The 26,099-nt window shown below is 45.6% G+C and overlaps 1 protein-coding gene across 1 annotated transcript in view; it reads left to right on the top strand.

The window, feature by feature from the left end:
- Positions 1 to 25,899, top strand: part of ZNF777 (zinc finger protein 777) — a 27,205-nt gene extending 1,306 nt beyond the window's left edge. The window contains exons 2-6 of the mRNA XM_019655467.1: positions 3,481 to 4,332; positions 5,363 to 5,489; positions 7,601 to 7,714; positions 19,611 to 19,862; positions 24,316 to 25,899. Of these exons, the coding sequence (XP_019511012.1) occupies positions 3,496 to 4,332; positions 5,363 to 5,489; positions 7,601 to 7,714; positions 19,611 to 19,862; positions 24,316 to 25,469 (2,484 nt within the window). The 5' untranslated portion in view covers positions 3,481 to 3,495 and the 3' untranslated portion in view covers positions 25,470 to 25,899. The remainder of the gene's footprint in view (positions 1 to 3,480; positions 4,333 to 5,362; positions 5,490 to 7,600; positions 7,715 to 19,610; positions 19,863 to 24,315) is intronic.
- The last annotated feature ends 200 nt before the right edge of the window (positions 25,900 to 26,099 follow it).

Genomic DNA, 26,099 nt, shown 5'->3' with positions numbered 1-26,099 from the left:
GGCGGCGCGCCTCGCTCCCTGCGGAGCCCGCGCTGCGTCCGTCGGGGTTGCCGCCGCACGTTTTCCGCAGAGCGCGGCCGCAGCGCGGCGCTGACGCGGCTCTCCCCATTTCGCGGAGCGGAGACACTGAGGCACAGACGCCTGGCGGCGACCTGCCCTGCCCGCCCCAAGGTCACGTTGCGAGGCATCCGTGGCACGGTGCCCGGGTCCCCAGAAATGCCTGCCTCCGGGCCGCGGGCCTGGACGGGGAGGGGGCGGCCCCGGCGGCGGCCTCCCCCGGGTTAGGGGCCTGGGCCTGGGGCGCGGTGGACGCGGCCCGTCGGGGAGGGGTGTGTGGGGGGGCTGATGGCTGGATGGGAGGCGGCGCAGCGCCCAGCCCAGCGTCTCCGTGTCTCTGCCTTGAGGAGCAGGTGACCCTCGGGCTCGGGCGCCTCGGCCTCCAGCCTCCGCATCTGGAGGGCCCCAGGCCAAACTTTAGGTGTTCAGACGGATGGGGTCTGGGGAGCGAACTCCTGAGGGTTTAGGGGCTGCTGCGTCTCGTCTGGGGGCCGTTCTCACACGTCTTCAAGTCTCCCCACAGCCCTGATCTTGGAGATGCAGCAGCCATGCTGGCAGGATTGCTGCATGGGAGTCAGTGCCTCTGAGCCTCAGTTTCCTGTTGTGTACAGGAAGAGGTCGGGATGTAGGCTATGTACGGCTTTCTCAAGAGCCTCGTGGTTCTTAAAAAATAATAATACAACTCTTGGGAAAATAAAATAAAATGAAGGTTTTAAAACGCTTACCTCCAGACTTAAGTCTGCAGGGCGCTGTCTAATTCTAGAGGAATCACACTGGGTCATACAAGAAAATGGCACGTCTCCCTTTAAGAGGCAGATACGTGTGGTTATGTATTTTTCTGCTCATGGGGCATGAACCCTGGAGACCCCCATCCACTGAGGTTATATGGACCAGGGAGGGACAGTTAAATCCTGTGAAATACAGTTCAGAAGAATTCTAACATCCCCCCCTCAAAAAAACAAACAAACAAAAAAAACAGATGGAGAATACAAGCTTGTTAATCTTAGGTATAATATTTATAGCTCCATCCCTCTCTTTGGCCACTTCTTTCTGCTTAGAGTTTAATGAAGCCATTATGAAATGATAGCAAGGGGCTTTTGTTTTGGTGCGGGAGAGGGGGCATGCTCCTGTGGCCCCCCTCATCCTTCCATAGTCCTCCAATTCCGGAAATGGAGAGAGACCGTCACATAATAGAGAGTGAAGAAATGGTATTTTCCTTTGAGCTCTGATTAGCCTAGTTGGTAAAGATGTCTTGCTCTGCTGGCTTTATTTACTGTACCGGAGCTTGTTTTCATTGTTTCAGTTAAACCCCCTGTATTACTCAGGGAGACTAACTTGGCCGCAGGGGATTTTTCCCTTCTTCCTACTAGTTGTAGGCAAATACCCTAATCCCCCTCTGAGGATGGGGCCATAATGTGTCTATTGTGTTGCATTATGCGAGTCACTTTCCCTGTGTCTGAGGCTCCCACCCAAGAGGTCCTTCCCATCTTGCCCTCACCTGTGAAGAGTGAAGAGTTGAGAGGCGGCTTAGTTGTTCATGAGCCTTCAGGTTTAGGGGTCTGTCAATCCCTTAAAAGTGTTTGCAGAATTTTGTGTATGTGCCCATGTGCATTTTTTTTTTTGAGGGGCAGAATCCATAACTTTCATTAGGTCTTCAAAGGGATCCTTGACCCCAGCTTTAAATGGAAATGTCTTTACAGGCAGGGCCTCCTACCTCCCCCGTGATGGAACCTCCCACAGATCTTTGTTTAATCACTAAGCCTTTGAATTTTTGAGGTAAAAAGGATTCAGAGCACCAACCAGCTGCCTCAGTTGACGGATGCTGGAGGTGACCTACAGTGTGCATTGGAACCCGGGCCCTGGCGCCAAACCACTGTGTGACCTTGGGCAATTACTTAGTCTCTCCAAGTCTCAGCATCTTCATGTGCTAAGTGTGGATAATAACTCTAGTAGTTTCTATTTCATAGGGTTTTATGAGGATTAAATGAGATACCCCCTTTAAAATGCTTAACACAGTTCATGGCACATAATAAATGCCTAAAAGTTATTAGCTATCACCCCACTTATTAGCTCTCACATCTGATCAGCTGAAAAACTGTCCGATCATGCTACCTCAAACTGCTTTTGCCTGAACGAGGTCTTAAAAATGTAATGCTATCTCAGTTAAGAGACCATTAAGTGAATGAATGAATGAATGGATGGAAAAGCAATAGAAAATACTAATAGGGTTAGATGATCTTTGGTAAATGACTGAAGGAACTTCATAATTTCACCTAATAATTTTTTTCTCATAACAATTTATACTGTTCATTTATGCAGCACACATTTATTGAGCACATACTATATATCAGGCTGGTCACCAGGACATCAAACAAAATGGGAATTTCAAGTACTTTAAAGAGCACTTGTATATGGTGCATAGTAATTGGCATTTAGTAGATTCACTGAAGGACACTGATGAGGAAATGGCCAAACATTGTTATAGGAGAGATTCTATTCAGTCCCAATAAAGCTATTGATCGTCTGGATAGGTAAATACAGAACTGGTCACTCAGAAGACCTTGGCTTCAAGTCCTTGATGGCATAAGAATGCTCTCAACATGGATGTGTCAAGGTGGGGAACAGGGAGAGTGTAACTAATTGAAATCCCAAAAGGAATCCATCTTTACTTTGGTTCTAGTCCCCACCGATCTTGACGCAAGTCACAAAACTGGCTGACTTCAGCTCTGCTTCCAGGCCTCCTTTCTTTCTCCTCCGACACCTCACGAACCATGGGGAGGAGCTTAGACCTCCAGGGTACACCTACCGCAGTGGACTATCTACCCAGGGGGCCTTGGCTCCTGCAAGAGCAATTGAATTGCCCTGCCCACGCCTGCCTGTGTCTCCTCTGTCTCTGCTTAGAGCAGGAGCCAGCTTGGAATGCCCAGAAGGCCATTCGGCCTCTGCAATAGGGCCTGGGGTCCACATAACATGTGTCACAGTCAACCCATACCATAAAACTCTTGGAGGAATTTTATTGATCTCAACAATTCGGCTTTTGTCAAGGGTGTGAAACTTAAGGTCATTGTGTGTCTTCACTATTGGACAAAGTGAGGGAACTAGCATAGGCACCATGACTGCCTGATAACTCAAGTAGAAGCAGTGGGGCTGGATGTCATGTTCACCTGCGAGGTGAGGTACCTGTGAAATGTACCTTAGGAGAAAGGAAAGGGCTCTATAAAGAGCAGAAGGTGGCATAACTTTTTATTGGTTGTTAATAAGAGTTTTATAATTGATGTCTGAATCAGTGCTAGGGTCTCAAGAAAAGATTCATGCCCACGGAACATATCGAATTAAAGTCCTTTTAATGTGGGTGCTTATCTTTGGCATTATTTCGCCAGCTGGAAACTATGGCCTTCAATCCTGCCCTTTCCTTGAATACAGGTCCAGCAGCTGGACATGGAGACCCAGCGCGCATCGCCTCTGTCATTCCCCAATATTCTGCCAGAAGAAACCCCACGGCAGGCCCCTGCTGGACTCCCCCGAGAAGCTCTGTTCCAGTCTCGTGTTCTTCCCCCCAAGGAAATTCCTTCTCTGTCTCCCAGCATTCCCCGGCAAGGTTCCTTACCCCATACTCCCAAGCAAGAGACCTCCGGCCGGATGCCGCACATGCAGCAGAAGGGACCCTCACTCCTGTACCCTGCCGCCTCTGAGCAAGAGACACAGCTCCAGGGCCCCCTGACTTCCCAGGAAGAGACCCAGTATCCAGCCCCAGCTTCTGCTGAACAAGAAATCTCACTTCACTCTCACTCCACCCACCACCAGGAAGCCCCACTCCACTCCCCTGAAGTTCCTGAGAAGGACCCCCTCAGCCTCTCCCCCACAGTTCCTGAGACTGACATGGACCCTCTACTCCAGAGCCCAGTTTCTCAAAAGGACACCCCCTTCCAGATCTCTTCTGCAGCCCAGAAGGACATGCCACTCCCGACGGCAGAGATCACCCGCTTGGCCGTGTGGGCTGCCGTCCAAGCGGTGGAGAGGAAACTGGAGGCCCAGGCCATGAGGCTGCTGACCCTGGAGGGACGGACGGGGACAAATGAGAAAAAGATAGCCGACTGTGAGAAGACAGCCGTGGAGTTCGCAAACCATCTGGAGAGCAAATGGGTTGTACTGGGGACCCTGCTGCAGGAGTACGGGCTGCTGCAGAGGCGGCTGGAGAACATGGAGAACCTGCTGAAAAACAGAAATTTCTGGATCCTGCGGCTGCCCCCGGGCAGCAATGGAGAAGTTCCCAAGGTAAGCCTGTCCCGACTGGGGGTCCCAAAGAGTGATCTGAACTGGAATGCATTTTAGGAATTCAGTTTAATATAAAAGAAGAGGAAAGCAGTGGTTAAGAAATAAAAAATATATAATGATACATAGTTGCCAACATTGTTTCATTAAGAACAGGGCAGCCCCAGTCAAATTGTTTCTTCTGTTGATAAAAGCATAGGTTAATAGGTTGGAGAATGTCCTAGAGATGGGATTGTCAGTTTAGAAGGGCGTTCAGTCCGTGAAGTCTGAAAGGACAAGAGAGCAGAGCATAGGCCGAGTGAGAGAGAGGTAGCGAGGCTTTACAGTCAGTATGACTGAGAGGTTCACCGGTGGGTGCAGGGAGAACTCGGGGAAGTATCATGGCGCTCTGTCAGGCTCAGCATTTTTATCAGTCGACCTATAAATCATGTTAATGCCAGTAAAAATGTGGTTTCAAGAGGGCTCCCCAAAAAATTAGAGAACGGTTAGGTTTTAATATTTCCCAGAAGATTCTGCAAGAACTTGCCTGTGGCTGTGGACTGGATTTCTTTCCATCCTTTGAGGCTGCTGCCTTTTTCCAGGGCCTTATATAGGAAGCAGCTTGGACTGTATTCTCTAGGCCAGCACTTCTCCAATTATATTGTGTACGTGAACCGCCTGGGGATCTTAGTAAATGCAGAATCTGATTTAATGGATCTAGGGTGAGGCCTGAGAGTCTGCATTTCTAGCAAGTTCCCTGGTGGTGCTATTGCTGCTGGTCTGCACACCGTGCTTGACAGCAGCGAGGATTATCCCATTAGAGAGGAAAAGCACCTTACTCTGTGGGGTGGGGACAGTGGCCCAGGCCTGGCCAGACTTAGAGAGGTGACGCCCCAGAGCTGTGCCTTTGGGCCTTTCCCCCTCTGGTCCTAAGAAGAGGTGTTTGAGTCTGGCCAGGGGGTTGGGGCTGTTCATTGCCCCATTGGGATTTGGCAGCCAAGGGCCTGTGACTGCCTTCCAGTTGGTCCCAGCTGAGCTTGTTGTATGGTTTTAGGTCCCTGTCACATTCGATGACGTCGCCGTCCATTTCTCGGAGCAGGAGTGGGGGAACCTGTCCGAGTGGCAGAAGGAGCTCTACAAGAACGTGATGAGAGGCAACTACGAGTCTCTGGTTTCCATGGGTAAGGAGGAGGCGTCACTCGCTGGGCTGCCTTGACACTGGCTTGAGGTGCACTTGGAACCTTTGGGAGTTCTGAACCCCAGTACCACCCATACTCGAAAACAAGGAAAACTGAGTGTTAGAGAGCAAAACAAATGAGAAAAACACCCTCACATAGCCACGAACGTCAGCGCAGCACACGTCACGACAGCTCGTAATGGAGGTGGCACTCCACAGAGAGGCCGCTGGGGCAAGGGGAGAAGGCAGACTCAGTGGTCTCTGACCTTTATATTATTTTCCCATGGGCTCTGTATGTGTATTTTTAAATTAGTTTGTCCAGCAAAGTATTTTTAAGCAAGTGTGAAGTGCTTTGCAAGAATCACATCATTTAGTCCTCATTGCCTCTTCGTAAGGGAGCTAGGACAGGTGTGGGCCCCTTCTGTATTACTGTTCAGGTGACTGAACACTGTCATCTGTTGAGGTCTTATGTCCCCTGGGTTCCTGTCCCCATGGTGTAGAGAAGAGGCTGTGACCCCGGGAGGTCCTAGATTCCCCCCAGGAAGTCACAATTTCACTGAGATCTGAGACTGACATGGACACTCTACTCCAGAGCCCAGTTTGCCCCAAATTCTGTGGATTCTTGTTTTCATTAAATAACAGTATTTAAGGATGAAAACCTGGAATAACTATACTTCAGTTTTATGTGTATCTTTTTCTCTGATATAGGTCACTGTTAGGGAACATGAAAAAGTTAGAAAAATGTTAAATACTCTGTTGTCTAGAAATGTTGATGCTTGCTAGAATTGTTAATTTTATACACATATATCTCTCCATGGGATAACTTTTTTTAATTTGTTTTTTTCTTTTTAAAGTATATACATAACTGAAAATTCAGCAATTTAGATTTATGTAATAAAGAGCAACCCCCACCCTCCCTCCAGTACCACTCCCCAGAGGTAACCACGTTGGCCCATGTGGTTTCTCATCTTTTTTGTTGTTGTTGTTCACATGCAAACATACACACGATGCTTGCAGTCATGCACACACAGTTTGTAGTTTACAAGTGAATGGGAACATTCACTTATTTTACCTAATGGTAGGTCGCAGACAGCTTTCTGTGTCAGCACACATAGGCCTGCTTGGGAATAAGAAAGGTGGCATTTGATGAGCAGCAGCTGGGTTATGTCTTTTCACTGTTACAGACTGTTGCCATAAATACCCCTGTGTATCTGTGCACTTACCTGAGTATTTCAGTGGCTTGGATTCCCAGAAGTGGGTTGCAGAGCAAAGAAGGGGCACATTTACAATACCACGGCCACTGCTACGGCACCCTCCAGAGGCTGCGTATGTTTATGCATCCGTGTGTGACTGCCATTTCTCCCTACCCTGGCAGGAAGTGATGTTCTTCTATTTTAAATACCTATTTGTCTTTTTTGATTGGGTGAAAATGACACCTCATTATTTTAATCTGTATTTCTTTGATGATTAGTGAACTTGTGCATCTTTTCATATGTTTACTGGCTATTTTCATTTATTTGAATTGCTTATTCATATCTTTGCTTTTTTATTTTTTACTAATTATAGAGGCTATTTATATATAATTATGGATATTAACCTTTTGCCTTACATATGACAAATGTGTGTGTATAATAATAGTTCCTCCAAGTGTCTTCATCTTTTAACTTTATTTCCAAAGAACTTGAAACATTTTTTTGAATGTAAAGAAATCTATCAGTGTTTTGTGTTATGGCTTCTAGATTTTATCAGAATTAGTTTTTCGCTTTACAAAATTGCAAATGTCATGTGACTTTGTCATGAAAAAGCTGAGCAGGCTTTGGCTACCTGTGAGCAACAGGAGTGACAAGTTTCAAAAGGGCCAGTTTCCATTGGTGGCAGGCGGTGCCCCACCACCTGTCCCACATGGGAGAACACAGTATGTGGTTAGCACACACATACGTGTGCACACTCACACAATAGTCCCCAAGAAAAGGGCTGGAAACTTGGCCAGTTTCTCTCCAACATTGCTAGCCGCAGGTGCTCCTGGTGTCACACTTAAAAGCAGGTGACACCTTTGCAGCATCCAGTGCACCCTCACCCCATAGTATATCTTCTTCTTTCCTTCCTTCTGTCCAGACTATGCAATTTCCAAACCAGACCTCATGTCACAGATGGAGCGCGGGGAGAGGCCGACCATGCAAGAGCAGGAAGACTCTGAGGAGGGCGAGACGCCTGCAGACCCCAGTGCTGGTGAGTGGCTGCCAGTGGCCCAGATCTGCCTTCTAGATCTCTCAGTGTGGGGCATTACAATCCAAAGTAGACCCTGATGGATATGTTAACAAGGTGTGTGCAGGAACGTGGTCTGTCTGCAGGTGCTGGGCCTGCTTGGGGCCTCCTTGATTGCCAGGCTGATAAACAGGTGCGCCGTCGAGTTCCTTGTCTCAGGGAGTTTCTGACATGACTATCACCTCACGCTCTGCAGGAAACAAAACAAGAACTGAAAGAAAGGCAGTCACTCGTCAGGGTGCTTGTGCATCCTGGAGCTCCCCGGAGAAGGGCCACATCCCGGTCCTGCAGCCAGTCAGTGGATGGGTAGGGACAGACATGGACTTGACCCGAAATGTCCTACAATGTGCAGAACAGTGTTAGATGAGAAGGTGAGATGGTGTGGCAGAGAGGTGGCAGGCAGGACTGGCCATGCGGCTGCAGTGCTGACTCCAGCGTCAGACTGCCTGCGTTTGAATCCGGCTTCTCTGCTTGCTAGCAGTATGATTTTAGCTATCTGGCCTTTTTGGAGGCCTGGTTTCCTCATCTATGAAATGGGACTGGTACTGATACCTAGGGCTGAGTGTGGTGCCTGGCACGTAGCGATGGCCTAGTAAACACCAGCTGTTGTCATTCTGCATGGGGTGTTGTCCCTTCTGCACCGGCCCTACCAGTAGCCCGCACACTTGCACTGTGGCTGCTTTCATGGTATGTGGTTCGTTTTGATACGGCCGGTTTAGAACTGCCTGCGGACCTGCATCACTCACCTCGAAGGTCTTCAGGGGAAGCAGATCCTTGTCTTTTTGTAGCCAAACATCACTGGTTCTTTTGGAGAATAATCTAGCAGAGGGACATGCTACGGCCAGCAGTCAGGTCTTGTTATGAAGTAATGTCATTCATTCTGGGACCTGTAAACTGGCTCCAAGGACAAGGCCTAGACACACAGTGGTGTCATCCCTGTGGACTAAGAGCGAAGGTGACTTACAGAAGAGACAGAGCCCTGTGGGAGAATAAGTGCTGGCTGGCATCTTTCAGGGAAATCCGCGCCACCTCTTTCTAGAGATTTTGCCTAGAGACTTAAATCGAGGGGAGAGGCTGACCCTGAATTCATCTGGCAGACAGAAAAGATGGACTTAAAAGTAGATAAGAATGGGGCATCGGGGACAAAATATGGCACGTGGCAGAGGGATCTTTCGTTTGGAGGAAAGTAAGTCTGTGTCTGAAAGGTGTGAGTGGCTACATCCGAAAACAAGGACCAAGTGGGAAGTGAGAAGTTCACAGCGGAAGAAATAAGAAAGACGGCAGAGAATGAGACGACGGGCGAGGTGATTTGGGGTAAACGTCCTGAAACCCAGTCTGATGTTCCGGCGCAGTTTTGTGGTCCAGGTGCTCCTCTTCTAGCATCTTCCTAGAAGGGCTTGAATGACAGCATTGACCCCCTTCCTCTGGCCACTTGTCACACCCTCATCATAGGTGGGCCTCCCACAGAGTGGGGCCAGAATCGAAAAGCAAATTACCCCAAGCCACTCTGCCCTGGGCTGGCACACACGTCCACGGCCTGAGCTTTCTGTGGGGAGTGGCGGCTTGGAATGTGCCGTTTGTCCCACTAACCCTCTCCAGCCACTTGGAGCCTGGGAGGGAGGACAGGAGAGGCTGCTCCACAGGGCTGGCCTTCAGCTTGCGCCTGTGTGTGAAACCACAGGCCCTGGCCTCTGGATAGCAGGGTGGTTCCGATAGCTGCAGTTGTCAGAGCTCCGAACATGCCAGTGTAACCTGTCTGTCTGTGTGTCTTCTCCTTTATAAGGGCGGCTGCAAAGCCAGCCCTGGGCAAGACCCAGTGGTGTGATACCAGGTGGGAAAGTCTAGAAAGTTGAGAGTTTTCATAGTCCCAGAGAGCAAGCACAGCAATTGTATGGACTGGCTAAGTAAATTCATTCACTAAACTGTTATGGATGGTTTGGATCCCTAAGGGCAAGGAGATCCAAAGATGATTCAGAGATCAACCCTGCTCTCCAAATACACAGAGTGGGGGCTCCCACTCATGACCCCAGAAGGGCGGTAATGGAGAAGCCACGTGTCATTTTCACCTGCAAATTATCAGAGAGTAAAACAAATAAACCAGAAGGCATGGCTGAAATCCACGTTCTCATACACTGCATGTCGTTTCAGTGTTTTTAGAAAGCAATTTAATATTTTCTAGTCTTAAAATATGCTTTAAATATTCAAAATGTTTCTATACTTGACCTAATCATTTCCTTTCTAAGAGTCTGTAGTATGGAAAAGAATCCAGAAATGGATGAAGGTGTACAAATAATTATATGACATTATGATAGACTGTTATATGGCCACTGAAATCATGTTTATGAAGAGTTTTAATATTGTAAGTTTCACTTGTATGTTTATTACGTAATAGTTCATCAAATATGTTTTGTACCAGGTACCGTGTCAAGAGCCTGATGATAACAACCAAAATCCCCCACATATATAAAAATACAGTCACTAACGCTGCTGAGCTGTGAAGACCAGCGAGCGTCCAGGGCTATGTGAGAGATAGCATGGAGGACCTTAGTGAGACTGGGAGATTGCAGAAAGGCCACTTTGGAGAAGTGGGGTGTTTAGTGGAAACCTAAAGACCATGTGGTAGTTCCAGTTGCTCCGAGGAGAACTCCCTGGAGGGATGAGACTGGAAGCGGGGAGACCTTTTGAGGTCCAGGTAGGCGACCGTGGCACAGCCAGGGAGAGAAGTGGAGGTACACACGCGTATTTTGGCGGTGGCCTAGGAAGGACTTAGAGATTGGTGCATGATGAATGTTAGGGAGAAGGAAGCGTCAGGGTAACCCCCAGGGCTGTGACCTGAGTAAGAGGGGAGATGGGGGACAACAGAAGGTTCCATGTCTGGGGATATGACAAGAAAACATCAGGTTGAGATCCCTGTGACACATCGGAGAAAGTGTTGAGAAAGCAGCTGAATAAAAGAGTTTGGAGTTCAAAAAAAAAAAAAAGAGATTTGAATAGAGACAGACATTTGGGCATTGGTAGCTAGACTGGATCAACTGACCCCATCTGCAGAAAAAGGGAGGAGAGCACCGGCCAGGCCCTTGGGAGCCCTGAGTTTTAGCGCAGGTATGGAGATTTGGAATGTGTTGGTCTGGGTGAGGCCTAAGTGTATGATACTCGTATTTTTTTAAAAAGCTTCCAAGATGATTCCCATGTGCAACCAGGGTTGAAAACCACAGTTGTAGGATTTGGAAAAAGAAGAAGGAACAAGGAGAATCAAAGGAAAGAGAAGGAGTGACCAGAATAATAGCAAGAAATTAAGGTAGTGCCTCACTGGATATTTCAAGAGAAGACTGTTTCCAGAAGGAGGGAGTGGGGTCAACAGTGATGAGTCCTGTAGTGCAGCTCACTAACGCAAAGACTGAAAAGTGGCCATTGGATCTGCAAACTGGCACCATGAGTGACCTTAGCAAGAGAGAGGTGGTGGGGCGGAAGCCTATGGAGTGAATGGGGCGTGAGGAAGTGGAGAGAGCACATAGCAACAGTTGTTTCACGTTTACCCGTGAGTGGGGAGTGGAAATACCGGGCAGCAGCTGGGGGTGGCGGGGGTCCTTGTTTGCTTAAGGTGGGCATTGCTAAGCCTGTTGGCAATGTCGACAGGAATGGTCCCTTTGATGGGGCAGTTAATGGTGTAGAAGTGGAAAATGTAAATACAATATGAAGTCAACGACATAAACAAAAGACAGGAAAAAAATGGTTGGAAACATAACAAAATCCTATTTCTCCTGCTTTGTAGAGTAGCATATATACTTATTCAGTAAAATTTTTTTTTAAAAGCATAAAGAAAGACTGAGTTAAAGATGGCAGATTGATATATATATATATTATATATAGATAATATATATACAATATAATATATATTATATATATAAAGAATTCTTAGAAAAGAATGCATTCATGACGCAAAAGTATAATGTTTATTTCTCTAGAAAAAGAATAGAAAGGAACGCTTGGAAATTAAAAGTGTAATAATACAAATTAAAAACTCAGTAGCAGTGTTAGAAGATAATGTTGAGCACACATCTCAAAAAATAAAGCAAAAGGACAATAAAGAAAATAGGGAAAGAGTGATTAAAAAAGATGAAAGTCCAATGTCCAGATAATGAGAATATCAGAAAAAAAGAAAAGCAAAAAACAGAAAGGAGGGAATTGGCAATAAAATAACTCAAGAAAAATACCCAGCACCGAAAACCATGGTTTTCCAGATTGAAAGAGCCCATCGATCACCCAAAACAATGGATGGAAACAGACTCACACCTTAGATACTTCAGCATGAAATTTCAGGGCCACTGAGAACAAAGGAGATCCCATAAGCTTCCAGAGAGGAAAAATGGGTTCACACAAAGGAACAAGAATTAGAATGGCTCTGGGCTTTCTAGCAGTGTTGGGAGCTACAAGACTGTAGAGCAATGCCTTTAAAATTCTTAAATTTTAAAATTGGAAAATACCGTCTAACCATGTTTAATTCGATACCTAGCCCGACTATCCTAATTAAATATGAGGGTGAAATCAAGATACTTTGAGTTGCTCATGGCTTTCCAGGCCCCCCTTTCTCAAGCTGAGGGAGGTGCTTTACCAAAATGAGGAAGTAAACCCAGGAAGAGGTGTTAAGAGCTCCAACACAAGAGAGGTAAAAGTCATCCCAGGTGCTGCTGAAGGAGAAGTCCAAGAAGACAGCTGTGCCCTGGAGGCCACCAGGCCAGACTGGAGCACGTCAGAAGTTTCTAGAAAACTTCAAGTAGATGAAATTGAGAAATATGTTTGAATGTTTTGAGAGGAGCGTTACAGACAGGGTGGAGGGAAAGTTTGGAGCTGAGTTCATGATAATTAATATGCCAAACAAAAGGAAAAATTATTAGTTCCAGGGAAAGCAAAAAGGTTAGTGCTTGTAGTATGCTACATGGTTCAATTTTAAATAACATTTACATAATCTAATAACGGAAACACACAACATTGACCCAACCAGAATTACAAACTAAATTGGAAGGATCAGGGATTTGGAAGAAATATGGATGGGGGGGAGAATGGTCCTCACCTGCAGCTCTTGGAAGTCAGTAGATTATGCTTAAAATGGAAACTTGGAGTAACAGCATAACTGTGTTACTTAGTTATGAAGATAAATAGCAAATAATCAGCTAGAAGAATTGAAAGTGATTGCCTCTGGGGGGCAGGTAATATGGGGTTGGGGTGAAGGAGAGCTTTTTAAAATCAGGGTTTAAAGAACTATTCAACTCTCTGGCCTATGCGCATATATAACTTTAAAAGAAAGATTTAAAAAACTAATGTACCAAAATTTTACAAATCTAACAAAGTGCAGCCATGAGAAGGTTGGAGAGCCCATGTCAACCATCAGTTTCTTTGCTTTGAGCTTGTAGAGAAAGTTAATGGGGCAACATTGGTTTTTACTTTCCAAAAAAGCTCTACAGTTTCATCAACATAATTCAAAAAGAAAAAATGCAGAGTGCGTGAAAGTCCCACATAGTTCTCTCTCAAAAGTCATCTGTTTATTCTTTCCAAGTTATGTGCATATAGTAACACACACACACACACACACACACACACACACACACGGCCTTAATTATACAAGTAATACATAAATACATTCTCATTGTAAAAAAAGTCCAAACAATATAGAAGTGCATTGTTTGGCAACTTGCTTTTCTCAATAATATATCTTTCACTTGTCAGAACATAAAAATATATCCTGTTCTTTTTAATAGAAGACTGTTCTGTGTATTGATTTCATAATTTATTTCTAAAAACTTATTGATGTACATTTAGAATGTTTATAAGCTTCACTAAAGATCCTTTATAAATATATTTTTGTGCACTTCTCTGAAACTTACTTAGAAGTAGATTTTCTGGGTCAAAAAGTATACCCATTAAAAAATTGAATAGATATTAGCAAATGTCCTTCAAAACAATTGTGCCAGTTTATACACCTTCATTTATGCATGAGACTACCTGTATCCCCACACCCATGGCAATAGTCGGTATTATTTATCTTTTTATTATTTGCCAGAGTGATGGGTAGAAAGGACAATATTTTGATATTTTCATTTGACTTCCATAAGAGTGACCTTGAGTATATTTTCATACCTTTATTGATCACTAGTAAGTCTCATTTTATGAATTGCCTTTTGTCCTCTCTTCTTGGACTATTCATCTTTTTATTATTGATTTGTAAAAGCTTTTTACATAGTAAGGATATTAGCTCTTATCTGTCTTATGTATGTGAATATGTTTCTGAGTATATGGTTTACCTTTGAATAGTATTTGTGTTTTACATTTTCATGTGTTTCACATTTATCAATTTTAAGTGTGTATTCAGATTTACCAGTGATTTTCTTTATGGTGTCTGGGTTGCATATCCAGTGTGGAAATACTTACTCAGCCCATTTTATTCAGTAAACATGATCACAGGCCTTGGGCCTATGAGCTTTTCAAAATCCAATTAAAATATTTGAAACCTAAAATAAAGTATTTTTTGCTCCAGAAAACAGAAAGGAAATGGCCAAATGTAAATAATTAAATGTTTAACTAAGTGTCTACAAATATAACATTCTATCAGCTTCATTAATTATTCAGTTTAGTGTTCACAAACATTTAATACATTTGAAAACAATTTGTAAAACAGATTTTTCCCATTTCACAAGGGTTCTTAGAAAGCAATGTGATCACAGAGAGTAAAAAGCAAATCACAAATTAGTTTCCTATAGCCAAACAATTTTAAAGCAAAACTCTAAAAAGTATTTCCAAAAAATTTTCAGCAAAAAATTACAGTTGATAAGGGTCAGGCACATCAAGTATGTTTGGTCTGGCTCCAGACAGCTTCCAGAAGAAGTATCTGCGGTCCCAAGAGGTCTAGAAATAGCCTATTCCTCAGCTCAAAGTTGAAAAAAAGAAAAAAGGCTGTGTTTTTTTTAATACTAGTATGATTTTATTATGTATGTTTAAATTTTTGACTCATCAATAATTAATTTTGATGTGAGATATGTGAAGGTAGCTTTTTTTTTCCTCCCAAGTCAGGAAGCCAGTTGTCTCTACTTCATTTATTTACAGCTTTTTTAAATGATACCAAACTATTGGGCTGTCGCAAAAATCATGATATATTTTTCTGTTTTTCGTTGTAAAAACTGCATCATGACTTTTCCGACAACCCAATATATTCCCACAAGGTATGTGTCTTCAATTATTTATTTTAAAAATGTCTTAAAAGATTTTATTGGGAAATTGGGGGAGGGGAACAGCACTGGGAAATCGGGAAGGGGAACAGACAAGCTGCTGTCGTTTTGTTCTTCAGTCTAGTTGTGGAGGACGTTGCCCCACTGGCCCAAGTTGGCACCATCATTGTGCTGTTCCTGGGTGAGGCAGATTGGTCGCCGGCCTCTGGACGGCCGCTCATGGCGGCTCTTGGCAGCTCACACCGGCTGCTGGCTGCTGGCCACACACAGTAGTGGATGGCAGCCCACTGCAGCAGGGACTGCAGCCTACGCGGTCGCCGGCCACCCCCGGCAGCCCAGCTCTAGGTTGAGCTGTTGTTCACCATCTCAGCTGTAGAGGACAGCATCACTGGCCCTCATGTGGGATCTGAACTGGGGCCCTGCTGCTCAGAGCTGGCGTCCCAAGCAACTCCTAATCAACGTGCCTCTCAGCCGGCCCCTTCAATTAGTTTTTTAAATGGGAGAACAAATTACTGCTTATCAATGCAAGTTGGTTATCAATACTCTGAAAAGTCATTTGGGTGGGGTGAACTTTTGGGAGGAAACAACTGGCTTCCCTGCTGTCTAGCAAATTGAGGAGGAGGTGTGAAAATGTGTAAATACTGCATATTTTAAGGGAAAAATAATTAAATGCCATAGAGGAGCAGAAAAGTGCTTGGGGTTCAGAGAAGAGCACAGTTGTGTTCAGCTGAGAGCACTGTAAGAAGTTTGGTGGAGTGGGGGACTTTGGAATGGGGTCTTCAGATGGGAGCAAGTATTGGAAGGCAGTGGTACCCATGCCCTTGACAGTACAGGGTCCAAAAGAGACACAACAGATGGTATTGGAGGTTCAAGTAGTCCATCTGTTCTCGTTCATAAAACTCATTAGCAAGACGGCATAGCACGTGCGGCCCCTGAAATGCTGGTCCATGTCTCCTACATCCCTTACTATTAACAGAGAAAGAACAGGCACGTCCCCCTCCCCCATCCCTTCTTATTAGGGAGTATTTGTCTGAAGTATAAGAAGCCCTCTGGGTCATGAAACAAAGAGACAGTCCTGAATGTTGGGGGTACATGACCACAAGTTCATTGCTCTGGAGCCTGGGGGCCTAGATGGTGAATTCTTCTGCAAGTTAGATCATTTGCAATACTTTGCTTTCAACAGAATTGAAAAAGAAACTAAGTTGTCAGCTAATAGGTCATTAAAATCAATTTTTGATGAGATGTTAACCATGTGCTTTTGTAGCATTGTAACTCAGAAGTTCAGAGAACCGAGTGATGATTCCAGAGCACGGCCCCTGCCGTCCCGTCTACATGTCTATGCAAATGAGCTTTCCCAACTCTTGTATTAATATTTATACAAATGAAAAATGGGAATAGATGGGATTCTGGACTCTGTCTCATTCAAACAATGAGAATATTCATTCTCAGATTAAGTGAACTAATTGGGGGCGGGAAATCCCTACCCATCCCTATAAGAGAAATATTTCCAGCAATTTTTTTTGTTTTCTATCTTAAATGACTGCTTATCATTCTACAGGCATAATAACTAAGGATAACTTAAGCCAGGGGAAAAAATAACACTTGGAGCCCTGTGGTTATTAGAAATGAAAGCAAAATTAATCTTCAATTTACATTTTTGTGGCAGAGTGGTAGATGAGGTGATCAGGAAAAGACTTCTAAGCATAAAAATATGTTCTATTAGGATAAAATTCTGTGGGCAAAGTAGGAATGGAAATAGAAGTTCAAGGTGGAAAGGAATGATATAAAAATTTCAACTATCAAAGAAGAACTTGTTCATATATTTTTAAAGTGAATAATGGAGGGTTTAAAATTGCTAGGGTTCTTAGATTCCATTGGCGAGTGATGGAAGAGTTTATTTTAAAATATCAATATTTACAATACTCCAGAAATGACATCTTTTGCAGTTGTTGAAGCATTTTATATGTTTATTCAAAAAAGATACAATGGGTACATAGTTTTAAATTTTTATTTTAGGGAGGAAGCAAGTAAAATATTTTGAGGATTTTGTGAAGTCAGAGAAGATATTTTTCTGATGCTGGGGTCGTGGAGATGTTTGTGGATCGAGTGCAGACAAGGCTTGAGGATAGAGAAGAAAAGGGGCACAACCAATGGAGTAAGATTCCAGAGAGAAGAGTGGGCAGGATTAAGGAAGCAGGAGGCGGAGAGGAGGGACACTGCTTTGCCTGAGATTGGAGAGAAACCGGGGGTCAAGATGGAGACCTTGAGCCAGAGCAGGGGAAAGTCCAGGATGTAAGTGTGGATGGCTTTGTTTGTTTGTTTTTTTTAGATTGAGAATAGGATGCAGATGACTTTGGAGAGTGAGAAGACATCTCTGGAGACAGTTCTGAGGGGAAGTAGCTTCGGTCTACATATAAGGCTGGAAGGCAGTGCTTTATGTTCTGTCTTCTCCCAAACGTGTTGAGTTGGCTAATCAGAGAGGAATTAAAGGATTGCCAAACATCAGAAAGAACCCAGTCTGAGGTCCTGTGGCCCAGTTAGCAGCATACTTGTTTGCTTTCTCAGCGATGTGGTCCACTCTACTTTGGAAAGACTAGGGGATTTGGTGAAAGAGCAAAGCAGGAACTATTGGTTTTGCCCATTGGTTTCCTGGTTTCTTCTCTTTGTCTCACAGCACTTAACCACCTTCTAACATACCATAGCATGTATTCGTTACGTTTATTGCCTCATGTAGGCTGTATCAGGCAGGGAGGTCTGTCTTGTTCACTGATGTATCTTCAAGCTATTAGAACACCCCATGACATTTAGTTGATCTTCAATAAATACCTGTTAAGTAAATGTTTAATGAATGAATGGATATGTGTCTGCATTATACATTTATAATTTAGTTGATTAACAAAGTGACTTTCAGCCTGTAAGGGGGTTTATGCTGACACAACTCGACCCATATGGAAGAAAATAAAGTGGAACCCCTACCTCACACCATGCACAAAACAAAAATAAATTACAGGTGGAGTAAAGACCTAAATGTAAATAACTGAACAATAAAAAAGAACCATCTAGGACCAGGGGAGACCCTCTCAACTAAGACAGAAAACCCAGGAGCCATAAAGAGAAAGAAGGACACATCTGACAATATGAAAACTTAAAGAAAGTTGTGTGGTAAAAGGGTAACACAAAGGCAGTAGACAAATGATAGATTTGGGGGAAATACTTGAAATGTTGATAAAAGAAAATGGGTTATGTTTAATACAGAAATCAAAGGACTCTTACTAATTGAACAGAATACGATGGACACAGAATCAAATCAAGGCCAATAAATACATGATATTCAGATTACCCTAGTCTGGGAAGTGGAATTAAAGTATCAGAAGTTATCACTTTACGCCCATCTGATTGAGGAAAATTACAAGAGCAGTGGTGTCTGTTGCTGGCAGAGATGTGGGGAAAAGGATGTTCTCATTTGGGGCTGGTAGAAATATGAATTGTCACAGCTTGTTGAAAAGCAGCCTGAGGACATCTATCAGAATTAAAAATACAGACACCTTTTGACTTTGCAGCCCCACTCCTGGGACTCTCGTAGAAATAAAACCATGAGTTTATAGTTAGATATATGTAAATAAACAAATGTTTATTGCAGTGTTGTTCACCATGGCAGAAGACTGGGAACAAAAAGTGAATGTGCTTCCATAAAGGGAATGGCGAACACATTACAGTATTATCCTCACCAGGAATGCATGCAGCTTTTAAAAGGAATGCATTAGCCCTCCAGAATTGGCTTGAAGGGATTTCTACAAGCTATCTGAGTGAGAAAAGGAAGATAGAGGACTACACACAAGGCAATTTTATTTTTTAAAACCAATAATGGCCAAAAACACATATAAATGCAAATGTGTTACAATAAATAACAACATAAGCATAGAGAAAAACACTAGGTTAGTTACAGGAGTTACCTGGGAAGGTCATAACTGTGGAATGGGAAGCGAGGGAAAGGGGAAGGCAAATTAAAAGGGAAAAAAATTCTGCACTAAAAAACAAAAATGTGTGCTATATAATCTCATCTGTGTAAAATGATGCCTGTGTGTGTGATGACATTTGGAATTAACCTATAGACTCATAGGCAGGTACAAAAACATGTCAGGGTAATGTGTGTACCCTGAAAGCAAATCCAGAGCTCTGTTGTACACAAGCCTGCTTGTAAATGTGGTCAAGGAGGGGGCACGGGGTCTGGGGTCTGTCAGTGTTGGGGGCACTTGGGCGGGGCGGGGAGGCGGTACTGAAAGGGTGAGGATGTGATTAGCTTTTTCTTTATTCAGGTTGATTGTGAGGAGGAGAGAGAGACTCTTGACTTTGGCTGGCCTAACCTGGGAAGGGAATAAGGACCTTTTTTAAAAGAAACCCTGACACCACTATTTCAAAATGTGAGGGAGTCATAGAAAACAAACCTTGCATCTATGTTAACTTTATTCCAGTTTGAATTGGTGTTCAAGGCTACAAAAACGTCCAGAAAATTAAATTCTCTGTCTACTCATTGCCAACTCAGTATCATGTTTCTTCAGGGTCTCTAAAATAAGGGTGTTTGAAATGCAAATGTTAGGGCAGGTGGAATGAACGTGTCCTTCCCTCGCACCTTCTCTCAGCCCACGACGGGATTGTGATTAAGATCGAGGTGCAGACCAACGACGAGGGCTCCGAGAGCCTGGAGACGCCGGAACCCCTGATGGGACAGGTGGAAGAGCATGGCTTCCAGGACTCGGAGCTGGGGGACCCGTGCGGAGAGCAGCCAGACCTGGACATGCATGAGCCGGGAAACGCGCTGGAGGAGTCCACGGAGGGTTCCAGTGAGTTCAGCGAGCTCAAGCAGATGCTGGCACAGCAGAGACACTGCACAGGTCAGTTGGGGGGCGGAGACATTGCTGAGGCGACAGGTGTGGCAGGACCCCAAGCACCGCCTCCCTCGGTGTAGGTTGCCTGCCTCAGGGATTATAAGAATCTGTCTCCGGGTTGGGAAGAAGGCATTACAGCCAAACACTAGGTCAGCCGGGAACCCCTCCTTCTACAGGCAGAGAAGGTCAGATACAGTGCCCAAGAGAGCGGCAAAACTTCCATCTCCTGATGTGTCCTGGTTCCGTCACACTAGAAGCCTCGCCTCACTTGAAGATTTCAACCTTTGCAGAGCACATTTTTTTAAATGACCAACTGTACGGTCTTTTTCTGGGAGAATCTACCGTATTTGCTGGCGTATAAGACGACTGGGCGTATAAGACGACCCCCTAACATTTCCACTCAAAATACAGAGTTTGTTATATGGGCAGTCTATCTGAAGTGTACCTGGCGTATAAGACGACCCCCCACTTGGAGGCATATTTTTCAGGGCCAAAAAATCGTCTTATACGCCGGCAAATACGGTAGACATCATTTTCGTTTAATTTTAAAACCTCAGAGTCACCATTCTGCTTTACATCCCCGTGACTGTTTTCTAACTACCAATTTGTACTTCTTGAAGGGATTACCCTTCACCTCCCACCTGGCAACCATCAAAATGTTCTCTGTATCTATGAATTTCTTTCTGTTTTGTTTGTTTATTCCATTCTTTAGATTCCACATGTAAGCGAAATCACATTGCATCTGTCTTTCTCCATTGACATACTCCACTCAGCACGATACCCTCCAGGTCCATCCATGCCACCGCAGATGGCAAGACCCATTCCCATCCCTGGCCGAGCAATATTTCACTGTATAGATGAACCACCTCCTGTTTATCCTTTCATCCACTGAGGGACACCCAGGCTGCCTCCACATCTTGGCCAATGTAAACAATGCTTCAATGAACATGTGGATGCACAGGTCCCCTCGAAGTAGCGTTTGGGTTTTTTTCGGATAAATACCCAGAAGTGGGATAACTGGGTCCTTCTTTGTCTCTTGTAATGGCCTTTGTTTTAAAGTCATTTTGTTTGGTATCAGTATGGCTACCACAGCTTTTATTTTTCATTTCCATTTTTATGAACTATCCTTTTCCATCCCTTTACTTTCAGTCTGTGTGTGTCTTTTGATCTGAAGTGAGTCTCTTGCAGGCTGCATATTTAAGGGTCTTGTTTTCTTATCCATTCAGCCACCCTGTCTTTTGATTGGAGCATTTAACCCATTTACATTTAAAATAATTAAGAGATCTAGTTGCCACTTTATCCATATTTTTTATCTTTTTTTTAATTTTTCTTTTCATCTTAAAGAAGTCCCTCTAAGATTCCTTGTGGTACTGTTTTGGTGGTGATGAACTCCTTTAGCTTTTTCTTGTCTGGGAAGCTCTTTATCTGTCCTTTGATTCTAAATGACAGCTTTGCTGGGTAGAGTAATCTTGGTTGCAGGTCCTCATGGTGTCTTTTTAAAACACACTATTAGGCCTAGTTAACTACTATTCAGGAACTTGACTACTAGATTCCGAAGTGAAATGAACCTGAACTTTTCTTGAATCCTTTTCATTGAGTGTTGGAAATACAATTGTGCTAGGCCTATTAAATGAACTGGGGAGCTTTGGCTCTTTTTTCTATATTCTGAAAATAAAGTATAAGATAGGAATTAAGTGTGTTCCTTGAAAATTTGGTAAAACTCACTTGGGTTTTGGTTTGGGTTTGGATGTTTTGTTTATGTGTAAAGGAGTCATTAAACATATCAATTTGCGTAGTATTTACATTTAGAAATATAGCCACATCTATTTTCATTATGTTGATGATTTAAAACATTTTTTAAAAATTTTATCTGTAGATAATTCCTCTGCAATTTGCCTTTTTGCACTTAATAAAAATCTGGACACTCTTGTTGGTCAAAACATGTGGATCTAACTCATTTTTAAATAACTGCATGATATTCCAGAAGTCTTTTTAATATACCATGTTGTCTTTCACAAAGTTGTGAAAGATACAAGGCAAATTGTGAGTAAATTAGAGTTTCATAATACAAATTGCAGATTGTCCTTTGAGCATCCCCCATTAATTTTAGTAGAACCTTAGAAAATTAGTAAACAGTACTTTGTGGAATCTTGAACCCTGAATTTTAGGGTCAGATGTTCCCGTCTTCTTTTTATTTATTTTTTTAATACTCAAGCCTATTATTATTATTATTATTATTATTATTATTATTATTATTATTTTAACTTTATTGGTGAACAGTGTGTTTTTGTGTTTTTCCCGGGAACCATCAGCTCCAAGTCAAGTTATTGTCCTTCAATCTTAATTGTGGAGGGCACGCTCAGCTCCAAGTCCAGCCGCCATTTTCAATCTAGTTGCAGGGGGCGCGACCCACCATCCCATGTGGGAATTGAACAGGCAACCTTCTTGTTAAGAGCATGTGCTCTAACCAACTGAGCCATCCAGCCGCCTACCATCAGCTCTGCGGCAGCTCAGCTTGTCATTGTCTTCAATCTAGTTGCGGAGGGTGCAGCTCACTGGCCCATGTGGGAATTGAACTGGCAGCCTTCTTGTTAAGAGCATGTGCTCTAACCAACTGAGCCATCCAGCCGCCCCATATTCCATTCTTATTTCATTAAGAAAAACAAGTTTGATGCTCAAGGAGAGTTTGAATCTCCAAGGTCCACATTTCCCCCCTCTTTCTTTCATAAACAGCCCTTATTTTCAGGACAAACCCCAGGACTACTAGTTACCAATCTCTAAAGCTGCTTCCTCCTTCCTGATCTTCACATCATTTTCAAAGGACCTTCTGGGTCACTTCCTGCCGAGAATCCTAGCAATACCGAGAAAGCCGTGTCTTATGGCGAGAGGCCTGAGCCGGGTCTTGGCACACCTATGTTCTAACTTTAACACTGCATTTTATTGGCTTCAGAGAAGTAGTAGAAAGAGCTATGGCCTAGCAGTCACTAACAAACTTACAAGACCGTGACCAGGTCACGGAAACTGCCAGCTTCAGTTTGTCTGTCAGTTGAGGGGATAAACTAGATGGTCCCCAAATTGCAAGCTCTGAAAAGGTTTATGACTTACTTTATTTGGAAACATCACTTGATATCTCTGGGCTTGGATGCCCCACATCTGTGAAATGGGGATAATTCTTGCTTGACTTATTCTGTAATAAGATGTGAATATGAAAACAGAACAGGTGTGAAGTGCTTTGAAAAAGTTCAAACTAAATACAGACTATTATTGCATACTCCATCTCACAGGTAGGCTCAGAAAAGTGAGTGACTTTCTTATGCCACAACAAGTCGGTGACTAAATATAGTCCCCCATTAACCGTGTTTAGGGAGTGCCAAATAAGTATAAGGCACGTGAGAAAACTCAAACAGGTGTCAAAGGCCATTCCTTTTCTCTAGGAGTACACATTCCTGTGAGCCTCTGCAGAACACAGCCTCATTTAGGTCCTAAAGAGCCAGACTAGGGGGAGGGGGGCGGAGTGGACATCCTTTAGTGGGGGTGTTCACAACACTGCACACTAGGGCTTGTGGGAAAGGCAGAAGAAACCCCCGACCCCAGCTTCAGGGTTGGTAGAGTCTGACTAGGCAGGTGAGTCATCTGCCTGTGCAGGTGAGATGCTGCAAGGGAAGGCCCAGTTCCTAAGACCCAGGGAGGTGCACCACCACCAGCTCAGGAGGGGTTGGGGGCTGCAGGTGGGGACCGTTAAGGAAGGTTTTAGGGAGAAGACAGGATTGGAGCTGGGTGTTAAGTCATGGGCACGACCTGGAGACATGGAGAAGAGGGTAGGTAAAGGCACCTGAAGAGAAATCTCCATGTGAGTGCAGGCAAGCAGCCGCCCCATGGGGCTGAGCAGAATTCGGGTAGAAGAGATGACTGCAGGGTGGAAGGGTTGAGAACTTGATGGGTCAAGACCATCTTGACATGGGGGAAGAAACCCAACCCTTAAGTAGTAGATTAAATGAAAAAGCAGTGTTCATAGGCTCATAAGTAACTGGTATGTTATCCAGGAGTATGCCAGCCTCAGGCACCGGGACCTGCGTGCCCCCCAGGAGGGCTCGCCTGCTGGTTTCCTTCTTTCCTGCTGGTTACTGCTAGCTAGCAGCTTGGTGAACGGGCACGAGCAGTGCCAGCTTCCCATCACGAGAACGCAGTCCTCCCTGCTTCCTCCGTGGAAAGTTGCAAGAGAGGGTCTGGGCTCCTTCCTGAACCAAATGGGTCTGTTGGTCATAGATCCAGCCCCATGGGGGTGGGGCCACAGGCAGCAGGGAGTGGAAAGAGGCTTTTCCCAGAGGGAGGAATTCAGGCCGAGTGTCTGTGCACTCTTGTTGGTGAGGATGAGCGATGCTCACCTGGATCCAGGTTACGGGCGCTAGGCAACAGCTAACGTCTTCTTGCTGTCTCTCTCTCCCTGGCCCTGGAGCAGAGGGGATCGTGATCAAAACCGAGGAACAGGAGGAGGAGGAGGAGGAGGAGGATGACGACGAGCTGCCACAGCACTTGCAGGCCCTCGGGCAGCTGTCCGGGAGGTACGAGGCCAGCATGTACCAGACCCCGCTGCCTGGGGAGCTGTCCCCCGAGGGCGAGGAGAGCCCTCCGCCGCTGCAGCTGGGAAACCCGGCAGTGAAGAGGCTGGCGCCCGTGTCCCACGGCGAGCGGCACCTGAGCGACAACCGGGGCTCCTCCAGCCAGCAGCAGCGGAACCGGCGCGGCGAGCGGCCCTTCACCTGCATGGAGTGCGGCAAGAGCTTCCGGCTGAAGATCAATCTCATCATCCACCAGCGCAACCACATCAAGGAGGGGCCCTACGAGTGCGCCGAGTGCGAGATCAGCTTCCGGCACAAGCAGCAGCTCACGCTGCACCAGCGCATCCACCGCGTCCGCGGCGGCTACGCGTCGCCAGAGCGCGGGCCCGGCTTCGCCCCCAAGCACACGCTCAAGCCGCGCCCCAAGTCGCCCAGCTCGGGCAGCGGCGGCGGCCCCAAGCCCTACAAGTGCCCCGAGTGCGACAGCAGCTTCAGCCACAAGTCAAGCCTGACCAAGCATCAGATCACGCACACGGGCGAGAGGCCCTACACGTGCCCCGAGTGCAAGAAGAGCTTCCGCCTGCACATCAGCCTGGTCATCCACCAGCGCGTGCACGCGGGCAAGCACGAGGTCTCCTTCATCTGCAGCCTGTGCGGCAAGAGCTTCAGCCGCCCGTCGCACCTGCTGCGCCACCAGCGGACTCACACGGGCGAGCGGCCCTTCAAGTGCCCCGAGTGCGAGAAGAGCTTCAGCGAGAAGTCCAAGCTCACCAACCACTGCCGCGTGCACTCGCGCGAGCGCCCGCACGCCTGCCCCGAGTGCGGCAAGAGCTTCATCCGCAAGCACCACCTGCTGGAGCACCGGCGCATCCACACCGGCGAGCGGCCCTACCACTGCGCCGAGTGCGGCAAGCGCTTCACGCAGAAGCACCACCTGCTGGAGCACCAGCGCGCGCACACGGGCGAGCGGCCCTACCCCTGCACGCACTGCGCCAAGTGCTTCCGCTACAAGCAGTCGCTCAAGTACCACCTGCGGACCCACACGGGCGAGTGATTGCGCCCCGCGCCGCCGCCCGGCCAAGTGCACTGCCAGGTGCGTGGCCCAGCCCGCCCCTGGGCAGTTGGCCTGGCCGCCGCAGGGCCCCGAGCCCAGCCAGCGGGGCAGGGCACCCCCTAGCCCCTTTGCTGTGAGTCCCCCTCTCCTTTCGTCCCTCCTCCCAAGGACACAGGGGTCCTGTGACCAGGTCGCTTGCTGCAGTGTTTACCTGGGGCCCCAGAGGGGAGAGGGCGGACCTGGGAAACCCCTTTGGGCTGTTAATTTCCTTGACAATAAAATGGATGAAACCAATCAGCACGGGGGGAGTGATTTGGCCGCCGGCCACTCGGAGGGGTGGTGCAGGGCCACTTAGATGGGGATAGAACTTTATAATTACCTTTTGGATACTGTGGTTCTATTTGATAATAATAGAGTAATTTTTAAAAGACGAGCGTTTCCTGTTTGCCGTTTTTGTTTGGCTTTGAAGGGGAGGGCTTGAGAAGGTGGCCCAGGGACATGTGCCTAGTGTCAGCCGACAGGTTCTGTTGAGTCCCTTTTATGTGCTCACTCCTTGTGTTGGGGGTGACGGGGACGCAGATCCCAACGATTTTAAAATCGAAAAGCGGACTGAGGAGCTTGAAATACAAT

This window comes from Hipposideros armiger, unplaced genomic scaffold, assembly GCF_001890085.2.
Source record: "Hipposideros armiger isolate ML-2016 unplaced genomic scaffold, ASM189008v1 scaffold_239, whole genome shotgun sequence".
Taxonomy (NCBI): domain Eukaryota; kingdom Metazoa; phylum Chordata; class Mammalia; order Chiroptera; family Hipposideridae; genus Hipposideros; species Hipposideros armiger.
The sequence above is the reverse complement of the archived record's forward strand: the minus strand, read 5'-3'. Positions and strand labels throughout refer to the sequence as shown.